The 16,294-nt window shown below is 39.2% G+C and overlaps 1 protein-coding gene across 1 annotated transcript in view; it reads left to right on the top strand.

Annotated features, from left to right (window-relative positions):
* The window catches only part of TBCK (TBC1 domain containing kinase), a 201,886-nt gene that overhangs the window by 57,454 nt on the left and 128,138 nt on the right, over positions 1-16,294 (top strand). The window contains exons 12-18 of the mRNA XM_049786875.1: positions 38-87; positions 891-1,020; positions 1,958-2,056; positions 3,824-3,886; positions 4,632-4,758; positions 6,026-6,076; positions 12,266-12,349. Coding sequence (XP_049642832.1) covers positions 38-87; positions 891-1,020; positions 1,958-2,056; positions 3,824-3,886; positions 4,632-4,758; positions 6,026-6,076; positions 12,266-12,349 — 604 coding nt within the window. The remainder of the gene's footprint in view (positions 1-37; positions 88-890; positions 1,021-1,957; positions 2,057-3,823; positions 3,887-4,631; positions 4,759-6,025; positions 6,077-12,265; positions 12,350-16,294) is intronic.

Genomic DNA, 16,294 nt, shown 5'->3' with positions numbered 1-16,294 from the left:
CAGATGCTTCTCCAGAAATATTTTTTTCAATTAACAGAGACTAAAAGATGTCGGCGGAGAAGCATTTTTTCCACTACTTGAAGATGAGTGAGTTGGCTCTCTTTCCTCAGTTCCTTTTGGTAGAAAACTTTCATTTTCTGGGGTCAGAGAGATTGCACAGTGGGTAGCTCATTTGTCTTGCACGTGGCCAATTCGAGTTCAATCCCTGCCATCCTATATGGTTCCCCAAGCACTGCGCAAGTAGTTTCTGGGTGCAGAGCCAGGAGTAACTCCTGAACACTGCCAGGGGTGGGTTAAAAACAAAACCAAAAAAAAAAAAAAGAAATAAAAGAAAGAAAACTTGAACATTTTCTCTGAAAATTATGTCCTTGGGCCAGAGCACAGCAGTAGGGCATTTGCCTTGCATGCAGCCAACTCGGGATGGATCCGGGTTCAATACCCAGCATTCCATATGGTCACCAGAGCCTGCCAGAAATGATTTCTGAATGCAGAACCAGGAGTAATCCATGAGCACTGCCAGGTGTGGTCCCAAACCAAAATAAATAAATAAATAAATGTAAATTATTTTCTGAAAATAAAAAAGTAGGGAGATAGAGAGCCACGGGGTGTGGCTCTGCCCCCCCAAAAAACAAAGTAGGGTTTTGGTTTTTTTTTTTGGTTTTGGGGCCACACCTGCTGACACTCAGGGGTTATTCCTGACTATGCGCTCAGAAATCACTCCTGGCTCCGGGATCACATGGGATGCCAGGGGATCGAACCTCCGTCCGTCCTAGGCTAGCACGGGCAAGGCAGATGCCTAAGTGCTTGCGCCACTGCTCCCAGCCCCCAAAGTAGAGTTTTTTTAAGTTTATTCCCATTATCAATTTCTCTGCCTTTGTTTCTTCTTTCAGCCAGTCTAATTTACCGCATTCCAACAGCAACAACGAGTTGTCTGCGGCGGCTACCCTCCCCTTGATCATCCGAGAGCGGGACACGGAGTACCAGCTGAACAGGATCATTCTCTTCGATCGGCTGCTCAAGGTGAGCGTCTGGGTACCAGTCTTACGATCAGTCCGCCCCTGACTTGTCGCTTCACTAATGAGTTACCGGGAAAACAAGTAGGACACTACTTCTACTTTCTCCAATGAACTTTAAAGAGAAAACATGGTACAGCTTCATAGAAAATAAAAAGGAAAAACCAGGAGCTTATGCAAATCATTACTACTTGAAAAATATCTAAAATCAACAGGAAGAAGCTTTCTGAACAAAAATGGATAGAGAACATAGTAGAGGGGTCCAGAACGAAGTCCAGTTGGTACAAAAGGCATTTGCCTTGCACGTACCCAACCCAGGTTTGATCCCTGGCTCCCGTAGGGTCTCTTGAGCCTCCCAAGTTTGATTCCTGATACAGAGCCACAGGTAAGCCCTGGGCAGTGGCAGATGTTGCCCAGACCACCCCCACCCCCAAAAAAGTAGAAGTGTAACTAATAAATTATCCATTTAAAAAAGGATAGAATTCATAGAAAAATGTTAATTAAAATGTGTTTTTTTCCACATAAAAATCAGCAGTAGCAAAGGAAGATTGAGATTGGAATGCTCACTGTTAAAGCATAAGCAGATCAAACGTTCTGTAAAGTGAATTAAAAGTGTTTCTGGAGTGGGTGGAGCCACAATAAAAGCTGTTAGTTATCAGATACTTTCTGTGCTACCAGTTTATCAGTGTTTTACATGACCTACCCTAACTGAGTCTGGTAGTATTGTTTTCCATATGCCTCACCCTGACTACCAGAGAAGAGTGGGTGAAAACAGCTGCATCGGCTCCTTTCTTTGATTCCATTACACTTGACAGACAAGAACAAAAGAGCACCCACTGCCTGAATACAGAGAAAGCCATTGCAGGTGTTTACAAAAATAAGTGGTCTATTAAGAATTGTCCAGACTGCAGGACATGCAGTGAGATCTCCTTCTTCACCCACAGGCATATCCATACAAAAAAAATCAGATCTGGAAAGAAGCCAGAGTTGATGTCCCTCCTCTTCTCAGAGGGTTGACCTGGGCTGCGCTCCTGGGGGTGGAGGTAAGCAAGAAACGAGCAACTTAAAGATTGTGGCAGATCAATCTCCTCTCGTCTTTTTTCTTTCTTCTCTCTCCCTCTCTCTTCTCTTCTTTCTCTCCTGTTTTTCTTTCCTCTCTTCTCTCATTTTTCTCTCTTTTCCCTTTCTCATATTTCTCTCTTCCTTTTCTTTCCTTTTAAACACTGGTTTGCAATATTGTTACTAAAAGGCTATCATGTATATCATTGTTCCTTCCTTTCAGCACCCAGTTCTTGTCCAAAGTGATCATTCCCACCTCTCATTGTCACAGAGCTCCCTTCTCTGCCCTAACTGCACTCCCCACTCTTTGTGCCAAGCTTCCTACCATCGACCAGTCCCACTGGCCTTCATTTTTATTGTCTCTGGATATTATTCTCATACTATGTTTGTATTTTTTTAGTATCTGGCAAATGAGTGTACACTGGTGAAGGGATGGGTGTTGGAACATTACATGGCTGAAAAAATAAAGAAAAAATAAGAAAAAATAGACTGTCATTAAGAAGAGTCAAAGTTATTTTTAAATAATTGTTAACAAAACATGCAATAAAGTATGAACATTGAAAATATTTGGAAACTATAGTGAAAATAGTAGAAAAAATGAGTAAGCTAGAGTAAGATAATGATACTTGACTCTTTATTGTTTTGTTTTGGAGGCCACATTGGCAATACTCAGGACTTAGTCCTGCCTCTGTACTCAGGAATCATTCCTGGACAGACCAGGATGCCCTGTAGGTTAAGGTCTGGGTTGGGGTCTGGAGAGGTAGCATGGAGTAAGGTGTTTGTTTTGCATGCAGAAGGATGGTGGTACAAATCTCGGCATCCCATATGCCCATATTGACCCCTGAACCTGCTAGGAGTGATTTCTGACCATAGAGCCAGGAGTCACTCCTGAGTGCTCAGGTGTGACCCAAAAACCAAAAAAAAAAAAAAAGAAAGAAAGAAAGAAAGACCTGGGTTGACTGAGAGCAAGGCAAGTGTCTCCTACACTTTACTATTTTTACTATTATTGCTCTGGCCCCTTCACTCTTTATTTTAAACTTGTGTCTCTTGATATGAACTGCCACCCTTGAAACAGTTTTCATTTTTTTAAATCTGAAACCTATTTTATTTTTGCTTTTATCTTTCATTTTAAGACAAAAGTTTCACACTAGATCTCCTTCCCAGTTCTAATTTATTTTTGTTATTTTGTTTATTTGTGTGTGTGTGTGTGTGTGTGTGTGTGTTTCTGGGCCATATCCAGCACAGCACTCAGGAGTCACACATTGCATTTGCACTCAGAAATCACTGCTGACAGGCTCAGGGGAGAGATGCCGGGGATCAATCCCAGGTCAGCTGCTTGCAAGGCAAACACAAACACCCTCCCCGCTGAGCTATAGCCTCTACCTTTAATTTAAAGCAGTGTCTTCCTGCTACTCCCTGCATGATTGATGAGTGGCCAAAGGACAAGGCTACATGGATAATGGAGGCTGGGAGCCTGGCTAAGCTGCTGTCAGCTCAGTGTCTCTTCCAGAGCCTTTGTCTCTGAGGTGTCCTTCAGCTGTCTGCTTAGAACTGCAGCTCATCACACACTTTTATCACAGGTTGCCAGAAATATGGGCAACTTTCTAGAAGGTCTACTTTGGGTTTCAATGTGCCACTCTGTAAATATTATGCATTTTACATCATGGATGTTTCTAAGGAGTAGATTTTGCCCAAGTTAATAATTTATTAAGTATATGATAAATTTATATATTCCCTCTCTTCTTTTACAGGGGGATATTCATGCCAAGTATGATTCCATTGATAAAGATACTCCAATACCTACAGATAGACAGGTATGATTTAGTTTTCCTTTGCTTTCTTTGTTTTATTTGGGGGTCGAACCCCGCACTGTTCAAGAATCACTCCTGGCAATGCTTGAGGACCATATGAGTTGTCAAGGATTGAGCCCAGGCTGACTGCATGCAAGGCAAGTGCCCTATCCATTGTGCTATCTCTTCTTTAGATAGATTGGCATAATCCTAGACTGAGGTAACTGCCAACTCCACATCTTAGGAAGTCAGGAGGAATTCTTCTTTGATTGGGAAAGTCCAGCAGTCTTCATATGCCAGGGGAAAGACAAGACTGGAAGACAAGACTTCCTTTTAAGAAGGGAGACTAAAAAATTTGCTATAATAACTTTGTTTTGATTTAGGACCATACCCGATGATGCTCTGCACTCACTTCTTGAGGTGCTCAGGGAACCGTATGGGATGACAGGGATCAAACCTACTGTTCTATTTCTCTAACCCCCCCATATATTTGTTTTTTATCTGTACAGTTTTCCCCTTTATTTAGACCAGGCTGTAAAGAACATGTTTTAAAAACATTGTCTTACTATTGTCAAAAGAGATGGTCTATTTTCCTCGTTCAATATTCTAACTTTTGGTGCTTACAGAGGATTTCTATAAAGTTCAGTCACTTTCAAACACTAGGACCAGTGAACTAACAGACATACTGTCTCTTCCCCTCCTCCAGTTTTGGGTGGACTGATCTTCCTTCTGCACAGGTCCCGCTCATTGGCTTGCTGCTGTCTTACAGATTGAAGTGGATATTCCTCGATGCCATCAATATGATGAACTGTTATCATCTCCAGAAGGTCATGCCAAATTTAGGCGTGTGCTAAAGGCCTGGGTCGTGTCCCACCCTGATCTGGTGTATTGGCAAGGTAATGTGTATCCCCCACCCCAATCATTAGGACTTTCTTTGAAATATTAGGAGAGTTTTAGCATGACTAACTTTTAAAAAATATTATAATATCAGCATATTGTTGGCTTTGGGGGAAAAAAAGTACTACAGCTATGATCTGTTTTTATTTTCTTTTGAAAGGTTTAAATGAGAATTTTCAAACTTTGTCTAAGTGCCCAGATATATCATTTTAAATGAATGATACTTAATGAGACTCCTTGCCATCGTGTTGCTTGTGCTGTTGAATTCTTTTATTGTTTCCCCCAATGAGCATACAAATAGCAAGTGTACTTTGTGTCATTTGGGCTAGTGGATATTCTTTGTGGAGCAGGGGGCCCCCTAGTGGTGCTGAGGGTCTGGTGTGGGGTGGATACTCAGAGATATTCAGCCCATGGAACTGGGGTGCTGTTCTGACTCTCCACTTGGGCCAGCCTAGCAGTACTCCGGGTAGGTGATAGTCTTAACATTCAATGACCTACAGCTTAAGCTTCTTCTGGTGATAAGAACTGGACAAGAACTACATATCTAACTTGCTCATCTTGTTTTTTTATAGCTATGTAAAATAAATGTTAATGCCCTATATGCTTTATTTTTAGCTGTTCTCATTATTTGGGGGTCCATAGATAAATTAATGAAAGCCTAGTACTATTTTTGAAGTAATTTTTATATCTTATTTCAGGCCAAATTTAAAATGAAGTTATTGTTTTACTAGTTGTATTCAATTTAGACTTCTATATCTGCCTCACAATTTGACATAAATGTATGCTAAAATTCTTTTAACATATCAAAGTATGAAAGTGTTATTGCCAAGAAATAGAATTTTTATTTTACTTGTATTTTACATCATTTGGGGGATTATATCAAGAGCTGTTCTTGGCTCAATGCTTAGGGGTCCCTCCTAGCAGAACTCAGAGGTCCGTACAGTGCAAGAAATTGAGCCAAATTTTTTCATCAAACCTGGCATATCTAGATGAGGAAACAGGCCTGAAAATGTCAAATGATGCTAAGACCACACAGGGTCAAATATGAGACAGTATCCCGGACCTTCTGTCATTTTCATACTCTTCTGCCTTTACTCATAATATCATTGATAACAATAATAGTTATTCACCTGCCAGTCACTAGGTGTTAGTACTCATGATGACCAATGAGATACTTCCACAGTTCTGGACGGGTGGGCAGAAATGCTTACATAAAGAGTGATGCAGAGAACTCACAGAACTCCGCTCTCGATCTCTTTTCATCAGGTCTGGACTCTCTTTGTGCTCCATTTCTCTACTTAAATTTCAATAATGAAGGTAAGCCTGCTTGTCATGTAAACAATCATTGTGATTTTCTAAGATCTTTTATTTAAAATGAAAAGTTTTTGGTTTTGTTGCATGATGTTCGAGTTTTCTATTACATGTTATATTAGAATAAGTCTAGGGAAAGTGAAGGCTTACTTCATTTTGTAGTGAATGTCATTGTTACTTAGGAGTAAGTAGAAATTTAGGGAGTATTTAAACTATTCTTTTTTTTTAATTTTTATTTTATTTAAACACCTTGATTACATACATGATTGTGTTTGGGTTTCAGTCATGTAAAGAACACCACCCATCACCAGTGCAACATTCCCATCACCAATGTCCCAAATCTCCCTTCTCCCACCCGACCCCCACCTATACTCTAAACAGGCTCTCCATTTCCCTCATACATTCTCATTATTTAAACTATTCTAAATGCAGTCATTTACTTTGGTTTTGTGAACGTCTTGATTTTCATTACATCACTCACATTTTATTTCATTTATTTTTAATTGAATTACCATGAATTACAGAGTTACAAAGTTGTTCATGATTGAGTTTCAGGCACACAATATTCTAACATTGACCCCTTCACCAGTGCCCACTTCCTGCCACCATTGTTCCAGTTTCTCTACCACCTCCCCATCAGCTACATTTTAATGATTCTATGAAGAAAAGATGACTTCTTTAGACCTTTGTTTAAACCATGTATACTACTGAAAATATTCATAAATAAATCAGCCCCAGTTTGTATCTTGAAAGTCTATCTTGAAATCTCCCTCCTGAGCCCATTCAGAATTTCTAGAAATTTATCTTCTAGAATTTCTTTTTCTGTTTAAAATGTATTGACTTATCTGGGAGTGGGGGACCACACCCAACTGTACTCAGGACATAGTCCCGGCTCTGAGCACAGAGATTATTCTTGGTGGTGCTGGGATTAAACCAGGGTTGATGGCAATCAAGACAAGTGCCTGACCCTGTGCTTTCTTGGACTTGAGCTTGTTAGGTTTTTGAATTCTACTCCTTTATATAGCAACAGAGGAATCTTTCTTTTTTTAATGCCTGGTAGCATTTTTAGAGGCAGTTTTGTTTTCCATTCCCTTCTAAGAATCTCTCATTTATTGAATGTTACTCAATACATATTTGTTTAATGTAATTGACCCACTGCCCTAATTATATCACTTGTAGAGTGTGACCTTATATAGCCCAATATCTCAAGGCCTCCATATCTAGGGAATTTCAAAGTTCACAGCAATGTTTTTAGGTTCTAATTCATGTCAGAATTGGCTTAGAGTCCAGAATTCAGTAGAGTGAATATAGCCCCAGAGAACTCAAACTTTACCGTTTAAATAGCCTTCATTTTCCTTTCTTAGTGGGGTTACACCCAGCAGTGCTTGGCGGGGCACAGAACGATCCCTGGGCCTATCACAACATTGTTTGTCACTGTGGTTGTACTGGATAGTGTCCAGAACAACCAGGCCTATCTATAGCGAAAGGGCCACATGGTACCAGGAATTGACCATGGATCTCACACCTGGTCAGCGTGTTCTCTGCTACTGGATCTATCTTCCCCACATGAGTTTTTAAAATGATCTTTTCCTTAATAGTGTCTTTCACTAATGTCAACTCAAGGTTGACAACTTGGTCAACCCAAGGAGAGGAAGGATTCTCTATTTGAAAAGATTATGAAAGAACATACTAAATGTCTTTTATAATAACATTAAATAGTATTTAATATTTAAGCACCATGATTACAAATGTTATTGTAGTTGGGTTTCATAAAAAGAACAGTCCCTGTCACCAGTGCAGCATTCCCATCACTAATGTCTCCTTTCTCCCTTCCCACCTCCTGTATTTGAGAAAGAAATTCTACTTCTCTCATTCATTGACAGTGTCAGAATAGTTGTCAGTGTAGTTATTTCTCTAACTGCACTCACCACTCTTTGTGGTGAGCTTCATATTGTGAGCCGTTTCTTCCAGCCCTCATTTCTATTGTCTCTGGGCATTATTACAATAACGTCTTTTATTTTTTTTTTTAAAACCTATAGATGAGGGGCTGGAGAGATAGCACAGAGGAGGGACATTTGCCTTGCATGCAGCCGTTCCAGGATGGACGGTAGTTCGAATCCCAGTATCCCATATGGTCCCCATGCCTGCCAGGAGCGACTTCTTAGCACAGAGCACTGCCGGGTCTGACCCAAAACCAAAAAAAAAAAAAAAAAAAAAAAACATAGATGAGTGAGACTATTCTGTGTCTTTCTCCCTTTAACTTTTTTCACTCAGCATAATAGATTCCATGTACATCCATGCATAGGAAAATTTCATGACTTCATCTCTCCCTTACAGCTGCATAATATCTCATTGTGTATATGTACCACAATTTCTTTAGCCATTCATCTGTTGAAGAGCATCTTAGTTGTTTCCATATTCTGGCTATTATAAATAGTGCTACAATGAATATAGATGTGAGGGAGGCATTTTTGTATTGTATTTTTGTGTTCCTAGGGCATATTCTTAGTGGTGTATAGCTGGATCATATGGGAGTTCAATTTCCAGTTATTTGAGGAATGCCGATACTGTTTTCCATAAAGGCTGGATTAGATGGCATTCCCACCAGCAGTGATTAAGAGTTCCTTTCTCTTCATATCCCTGCCAACACTGCTTGTTCTCCTTCTTTGTGATGTGCGCCAATCTCTGTGGAGTGAGATGGTACCTCATAGTTCTTTTGATTTGCATCTCCCTGAAGATTAGTGATGTGGAACATTTTTTCATGTGCCTTTTGGCCATTTGTATTTCTTCTTTGTTTTGATGGGTTAGATTATTTTTATCTTGTTAAATTCTGTCAGTACCTTGTATATCTTGGATATTAGCACTGCTTGTTCTCATTCTTTGTGATGTGTGCCAATCTCTGTGGTATGAGGTGGTACCTCATTCTTGTTTTGATTTGCATATCTTTATTGATTAGTGATATGCAAAATTTTTTCATCTGTCTTTTGGCCATTTTTATTTCTTCTTGTTCATTTGTTCAAATGAATTGTCTGTTCATTTTTTCTCCCCAATTTTTGATGGGGTTAGATTTTTTTTCTTGTTAAGTTCTGTCTGTACCTTGTGTATCTTCAATAGATAGACCCTTATCTGATGGGTATTAGGTGAATAGTTTCTCTCATTCTGCGGGTGGCCTTTGTATCCTACTCACTATTTCCTTTGAGGTGCAGAAGCTTCTCAGGTTAATATAGTTCCATCTGTTTATCTCTACTTCCACTTGTTTGGACAGTGTTGTTTCCTCCTTGAAGATGCCTTTGGTCTCATTGTGATGGAGCGTTTTACCTACATGTTGTTCTTTTTTTTTTTTAATTTTTTATTTTTAATTATGAGAACAAAGATGCAAAGAAAGAGGATAAGGTAAAGTTACAGTGGAAGGACAATCACCCATAACATAATTCTCAGAAGAAGTCCCCTTGCTGATATCTTAACTTTGAATTTTCAGCCAAAGAACATTAAGACAAACAAAATAGAATCCATGTACAAATACTTTGTCCCTCAAATCCCCAGATTGTAACACATTATAATATTTCTTAACAGCACATAAGGCAATCTAAAGCCATAAAACTTAACATGTTGTTCTATATACCATATAGTTTCGGGTCTGTTATCAAGGTCTTTAATTCATTTGAATTTGACCTTTGTGCATGGTGTTAGTTTGGTGTGAGTTTGCTTTTTTGCAAGTGGCTGACCAGTTGTACCAATACCACTTGTTGAAGAGGCTTTCCTTGCTCCATTTTGCATTTCTTGCCCCTTTATCAAAGATTAGTTGATTGTATATCTGGGGAACATTCTCTGAATGCTCAAGTCTATTCCTCTGATCTGAGGGTCTGTCTTTATTCCAATACCATGCTATTTTAAGGACTATTGCTTTGTAATACAATTTAAAGTTGGGGAAAGTGATACCTCCCATATTTCTTTTCCCAAGGGTTGCTCTAGCTATTTATGGGTGTTTATTGTTCCAAATGAAATTCAGGAGTGTTTGATACACTTCTTTGAAGAATGTCATGGGTATCCTTAGAGGGACTGCATTAAATCTGTACAATGATTTGGGGAGTATCGCCATTTTAATTATGTTAACCCTCCCAATTCATGAACAAGGTATGTCTCCATTTCCTTATGTCCTCTTTAATTTCTTGAAGTAGGATTTTGTAGTTTTCTTTGTATAGGTCCTCACCTCTTTAGTTAAGTTGACTCCAAGGTATTTGTGGTTGTGTGGCCCTAATATGAATGAAACTGGTTTTTTGTTTGTTTGTTTGATTGGTTTGTTGGCTTATGGGCCACACCTGGTGACACTCAGGAGTTACTCCTGGCTATGTGCTCAGAAATAGCTCCTGGCTTGGGGAATATGGGACACTGAGGGATTGAACCATAGTCTGTTGTAAGTAAGCCACATGCAAGGAAAATGCCCTAACGCTGCGTCACTGCTCCTGCCCCATGAATAGGATTGTTTTTTAATGTCCATTTCTTCTCTATCCTTATTGGTGTACGAGAAGGCCATTGATTTTTTGCATGTTAATTTTGTAGCCTGACACTTTGCTATATGAATTTATTGTTTCTAGAAGCTTCTTGGTAGAGTCTTTAGAGTTTTCTAAATATAGTATCATGTCATCTGCAAACAGTTAGAGCTTGACTTCTTCCTTTACTATCTGGATGCCCTTGATATCATTTTCTTGCCTAATCTCTATGGCAAGAACTTCCAGCACTATGTTGAGTAAGGAGTGTTGTCTTTTGCCAGATTTTAGAGGAAATCTTCTCGTTTCTCTCCATTGAGAATTATATTCGCCATTGCATTGTGTATATGGCCTTGACTATATTGAGAAAAGTTCCTCCCATTCCCATCTTGATGGGAGTTTTTATCAAGAATGGGTGTTGGACTTTATCGAATGCTTTCTCTGCATCTATTGATATGATCAAATGCTTTTTATTTTTCTTTTTGTTGACATGGTGTATTATGTTGATTGATTTATGTATATTAAACTATCCTTGCATTCCTGGAACGAACACTACTTGGTCATAGTGTATGACCTTCTTGATGTGGCATTGGATCCTATTTGCCAGGATTTGTTGAGAATCGTTGTATCTGTATTCATCAGGGATGTTGGTCTGTAGTTTTCTTTTATTGCAGCATCTCTGTCGGGTTTTGTTATCAGGGTGATGTCAGCTTCATAAAAACTATTTGGGAATGTTCCTGTTTCTTCAATATCATGAAAGAGCCTGAAAAGGATTCATAGTAGTTTGTCTTGAAATTTAAAGAATTCATTAGTGAATCCATTTGAGCCTGGGCTTTTGTTTTTGAGCAGATTTTTGATGACCATTTTCATTTTCTCAGTAGTGATGAGTCTGTTTATATAACATACCAAATTTCTTAATCCCAAGTAATTAATCCTAAGAAATCTCATTTGTTGTTGTTGTTGTTGTTGTTGTTGTTGTTGGCAACAATGAATATTAAGGATCTTCAAGTCTACATAGCTTGTTAGTAATGAACCTGTTTAAAACTTTAGAACATGGGGCCGGAGAGATAGCATGGAGGTAAGGCGTTTGCCTTTCTTGCAGAATGTCCGTGGTTCAAATCCTGGCGTCCCTTATGGTCCCCCGTGCCTGCCAGGAGGGATTTCTGAGCATAGAGCCAGGAGTAACCCCTGAGCACTGCCGGGTGTGACCCAAAAACAAAAACAAAAACAAACTTTAGAACATGTATAAAGGAAAAAAGCATTTTTATCATCCTGGGACAACAGTTAACACAGTAGATTAACACAGTAGTAGTGACTTGGGTTCTTTTCTTTTATGGTCCGAAATATTTTCTATTTTAACAGGCCAAGAATTCCAGCCCCCTCTATTGTGTGTCTCAGTCAATTATTACCATGTTTCTTCTTTAACAATATATTCATAAAATGTGAACAGAGTGACTAATGATCATGTGCATGATAATTCATTGGATTTTGTGGGGAGTGACTTGGGCCACACCGGCGGTGCTCAGGGGTTCCTCCTGGCTCTGTGCTCAGAAGTCTCCCCTGGCAGGCATGGGGACTATATGGGATGCCAGGATTCAAACTAGGGCCAGTCCTGGGTCGGCTGCTTGCAAGACAAATGCCCTACCACTGTACTATCTCTCCAGCCCCTAACTCATTGGGTTTATACTTTTCTCTCATTCTTCCTTAGCCTTGGCTTATGCCTGCATGTCTGCTTTTATCCCCAAGTACCTGTATAACTTCTTCTTGAAAGACAACTCTCATGTAATACAAGGTAAGCAAATATCTTTTCTTAGCTTTTCTTCTCTCAGTGAAAGCATGTATGTCAAAAGTAGCCAATATTTAATTAAATTTATGATTTACCTCCCATAAAATAATGATGATAATTCCTCACCAAAAGGTTCTTTAGATATCAGATTTACTTTTTCTTCCAAGTAAGTCCACAAAGATTTAAGGTGCTTTTTTATTAACCATGGTCTTATTAACTTGGTATGTGCTTTTATTTTAAGATTATAAATGTAATTACTTCTGTCTTAAGTGAATATTTATTATCACTTCTGATACTATCAAATTATTTCCCAGTAAAATTCTCATTGAATTGATCAGGAACTACACCTGGGAACTCTAAGACCATTTGCTAATTATAATAATAAGCCCAACATTGGCCTTCCAGATTATCAAATATTACTCTGTTGCCTGAAGGCATCTTCACCATGTTTAGATTAGGCGCCATGTGGTCCAACCTTTTGGGCTCTCCATTCAGATGAAGAAAGCCAAGGTTATCCACAGGGCCAGGACTCCACTCCACTCCAGGACTGTCACCTAGGTTTTCTTGGTCCAGGGTTCAAGTTCTTCATGTCCCTGTTCAGGTGCCAATATGTTGTACTAATTATTAATTATAAAGGCTTATTGGTGTGGATGGTGGTGAGGCCTTCCTTCGCTTGGCTCGGCACCTGTAACTCCTTTAGCCAGCAGGTCTGCAGGTATCAGGGTAATGGCAAAGAAATGATCCACAGCAGTCAGGTGAAACTTCAGGAGATTTATTACAAGGCCATAATCACCATGTGCTTTTTTCATATGGCCTCTAAGCTAAGCAGCCTCTTTCCTGCTGCTCTGCATCTATCCTTTGACTCATCCCTCTCTTCTCCCTCTAGAAAACCCTTTAGTTACCAACCACAGACACCCTCAGCTGTGGGTGAGTCTCACCATCCAGGTGAGATTAGCATACAGCATGGGGGTGCAGAGCCAGAGATAACCATACCACCTGGCATGGCAAAAAAAAATAATTAAATTAAAAATACACAGCTTCACTGTGTGTATGTATGTGTGTGTGTGTGTGTGTGTGTGTGTGTGTGTGTGTGTGTGTGTGTTGGGATTTGAGTTATGTGCAGAGAAGTTCATCGTATGTCTCCATCTCAGCGTGTGTGTGTGTGTGTGTGTGTGTGTGTGTGTGTTGGGATTTGAGTTATGTGCAGAGAAGTTCATCGTATGTCTCCATCTCAGCCTGTGTCTTTGTGAGAGAAAATGTGGCCAAGATGCCAGGAGAGAGGGAGACGTGCATTGAGCAAATGGCTTTACTGTTCTAAAGTATGTGTTGTTTCTTGTATCTAAAAGGAATTTATTTTTCTGAGACAGATTTTATTCTACCTTCACTAGAGGTATTGTGAAAATCATTCATCATGTTAGACATAGATTTATTTTGCAGAGACTGTCCCTGCAGTAATGGGACAGAAGTCCTTTCAGGATATGCAGGTCATAGATACAGGACCTACAAGGCCACCAGGGTCATGCGGGGAATGGTTGGTCGTGAGCCAAGTAGGGATCAAGCTCAGGGCCTGATGCAGGGCCTATGGCTCTACCCCTGGAGCATAGGCTCTACCCCTGGAGCCAACTTCCTCTCTTACTATCAACTTTTCTCTTTTGTAACCCAAGCTGAATACATGAACAGAAAAATAAATGAGTCAGAAAGGTAACCCTCAAAATGACTGTTTTCTTTTCTCTTGAACAATAACCCCTTCCTCTCCCATTTGGACATAAAGGTTGATGCTCTGTCTAGTGGCTGTAAACAATCCAGTCTTTCAGCTAGCAAGCTTGGTAAAAGGGAAAAGCAAATTTGAGTGCATTTGCAGTCAAATAACTTTGACTTGTTTTGAGTACTGTGAGTTAAATATCACCAAATAGTTTATTTTGAACATATTTCTATTGACAAGAGATTTATGACTTTGTATATTGATCTATCATTACCATCTTCAGGATAAACCAGAAGCCTCACGAGAAATAACAAAACTTAGAGAACTGAGAACGCCATCTGATTTGTGAGAAGCCTTTGCTCTAAATTTTTCTCTCCTCCATTCAGCTAAAAGAGTGAAAGGAGTGAGAAAGGAGAATGAAGGAGACCCAGGCAAGATTCTGAAATTGATTCTGAAATTGCTTTATGAAAAGAATTTTTAAAACAAGCATAATTCTTGATAAATAAATACACAAATATTCATGGTAGTATCAGATGAAATTTCTACAAGAATCTGTCAGGGAGATGGCTTGTTTTTGTTTTGGGTCCACACCTGGCAGCGATCAGGGGTTAATCCTGGCTCTGAGCTCACAAATTATTTCTGACAGGCTCAAGGGACCATATGGGATACCAGAGATCAAACTCAGGTCGGCCTTGTTGTATATCGCTCCAGCCCTCAAATGACATTTTTTATAAACAAACACACACAAATTTATCGTAGTATCCTATGAAATCCTTACATCAGGGAGAATGTCATTTAATAAAGAAGCTCTTTGAATGAGGAGAAATAAGAATTTTAATGTTGAGAGATTATTAGAGGGAAAGAAGCTATTTATGTTAATTTTATATCTCATTGCAAAGATTCAAAATATCATTAAAGCATAAAAAACTTAAGTCACTATTTCATACAGTTATGTGCTATTGAATCCCACTGGAAGTTTGAGGGCAGTTTCCTTAGAACCTTGATACTGTGTGTATGTGTGTGTGAAAAATATAGTTTACCCTTACATGACATGTGTTGGTTACAAAATACTACTTTGTAGTTATTTTGTAACTCTAGTTGTACATAAAGTCACTAATATGAATCATGACTAGAGTGGTCATGAACATTTGAAGTCCACTTTAGTATATTCATGGTAGCCTTTTTTTTTTTTCTCCTACTGCTATCCTTAAATTTTTGAGATTGGTTTACAATCAAAAAGTCATGCAGGGGCCGGAGAGATAGCATGGAGGTAAGGTGTTTACCTTTCATGCAGAAGGCCATCGGTTCGAATCCCGGCATCCCATATGGTCCCCCGTGCTGGCCAGGAGCAATATCTGAGCACGGAGCCAGGAAAAACCCCTGAGCACTGCCGGGTGTGACCCAAAAACCACCAAAAAAAAAAAAAGTCATGCATTTATATATTTCTAAATTGACCCTAAGCAAGTTCGAGAGCTAACTCAGTGGGCAGAGTGCAGTCTGTGCATGTGGAAGTCCTGGCTTTGATCCCCAGCACCACACGACCTCCTGAGTGTAAGCTGCTCAAGGAACTCTTAAGTGCACTTTGGAAGTGGTTCAAAAGATGGTGTAGTGCTGATTTGATCTACTCTTTCATAACTCTTTTTAAGGAAATGTTTCCAGATCTAACAAATCAAATCATATTTCATTCAAAGCTTATCTTGAACAACTAAGCTCTAGGCTAGCCTCAAATCTTATAACCATATATGAACTAATAATAATATTTACAATAAGTACATGCATGTATTTGTTTATATATGTTTTATATATACACACAGTTATGATACATATTATCTGTCATAGAAATCCAGTAGTCATCACCAGGAAGATGTTTTCATGAATGATTAGATTCTTCAGTAGATACTTAATTAGCCATGTAATCCCACATAGTAATTATATTTTATCAGACTCAAATAAGAATGATTATTTTATATTTAATAAATGGCAGGGAACTGTGGAGGATTGCTTCGGATGCAATTTTCTGGTTTAAGATGAAGCATGTTTGTTCCGAATAAATGACTGTGTGTTTTCAGTAACAAGTAGTTGATTTCTGGTGCCTGTTGCCATTGCAAATCTCTGTTTTCTGGGTAAGTTAGGACAATAAATATGCCATCATGAATTCCAAAGTGGGAGAAACTTTAAAGTCTAGTTAAACCCTCAAGTTCCCAGGGACCTCAGGCTCTCTCCTGAGTTTACTGGAATCTGGAATTCTT

The sequence above is a fragment of the Suncus etruscus genome, chromosome 14 (assembly GCF_024139225.1).
Source record: "Suncus etruscus isolate mSunEtr1 chromosome 14, mSunEtr1.pri.cur, whole genome shotgun sequence".
Taxonomy (NCBI): domain Eukaryota; kingdom Metazoa; phylum Chordata; class Mammalia; order Eulipotyphla; family Soricidae; genus Suncus; species Suncus etruscus.
Note: the sequence above shows the minus strand (reverse complement) of the source record. Positions and strands in the feature narration are given on the sequence as shown.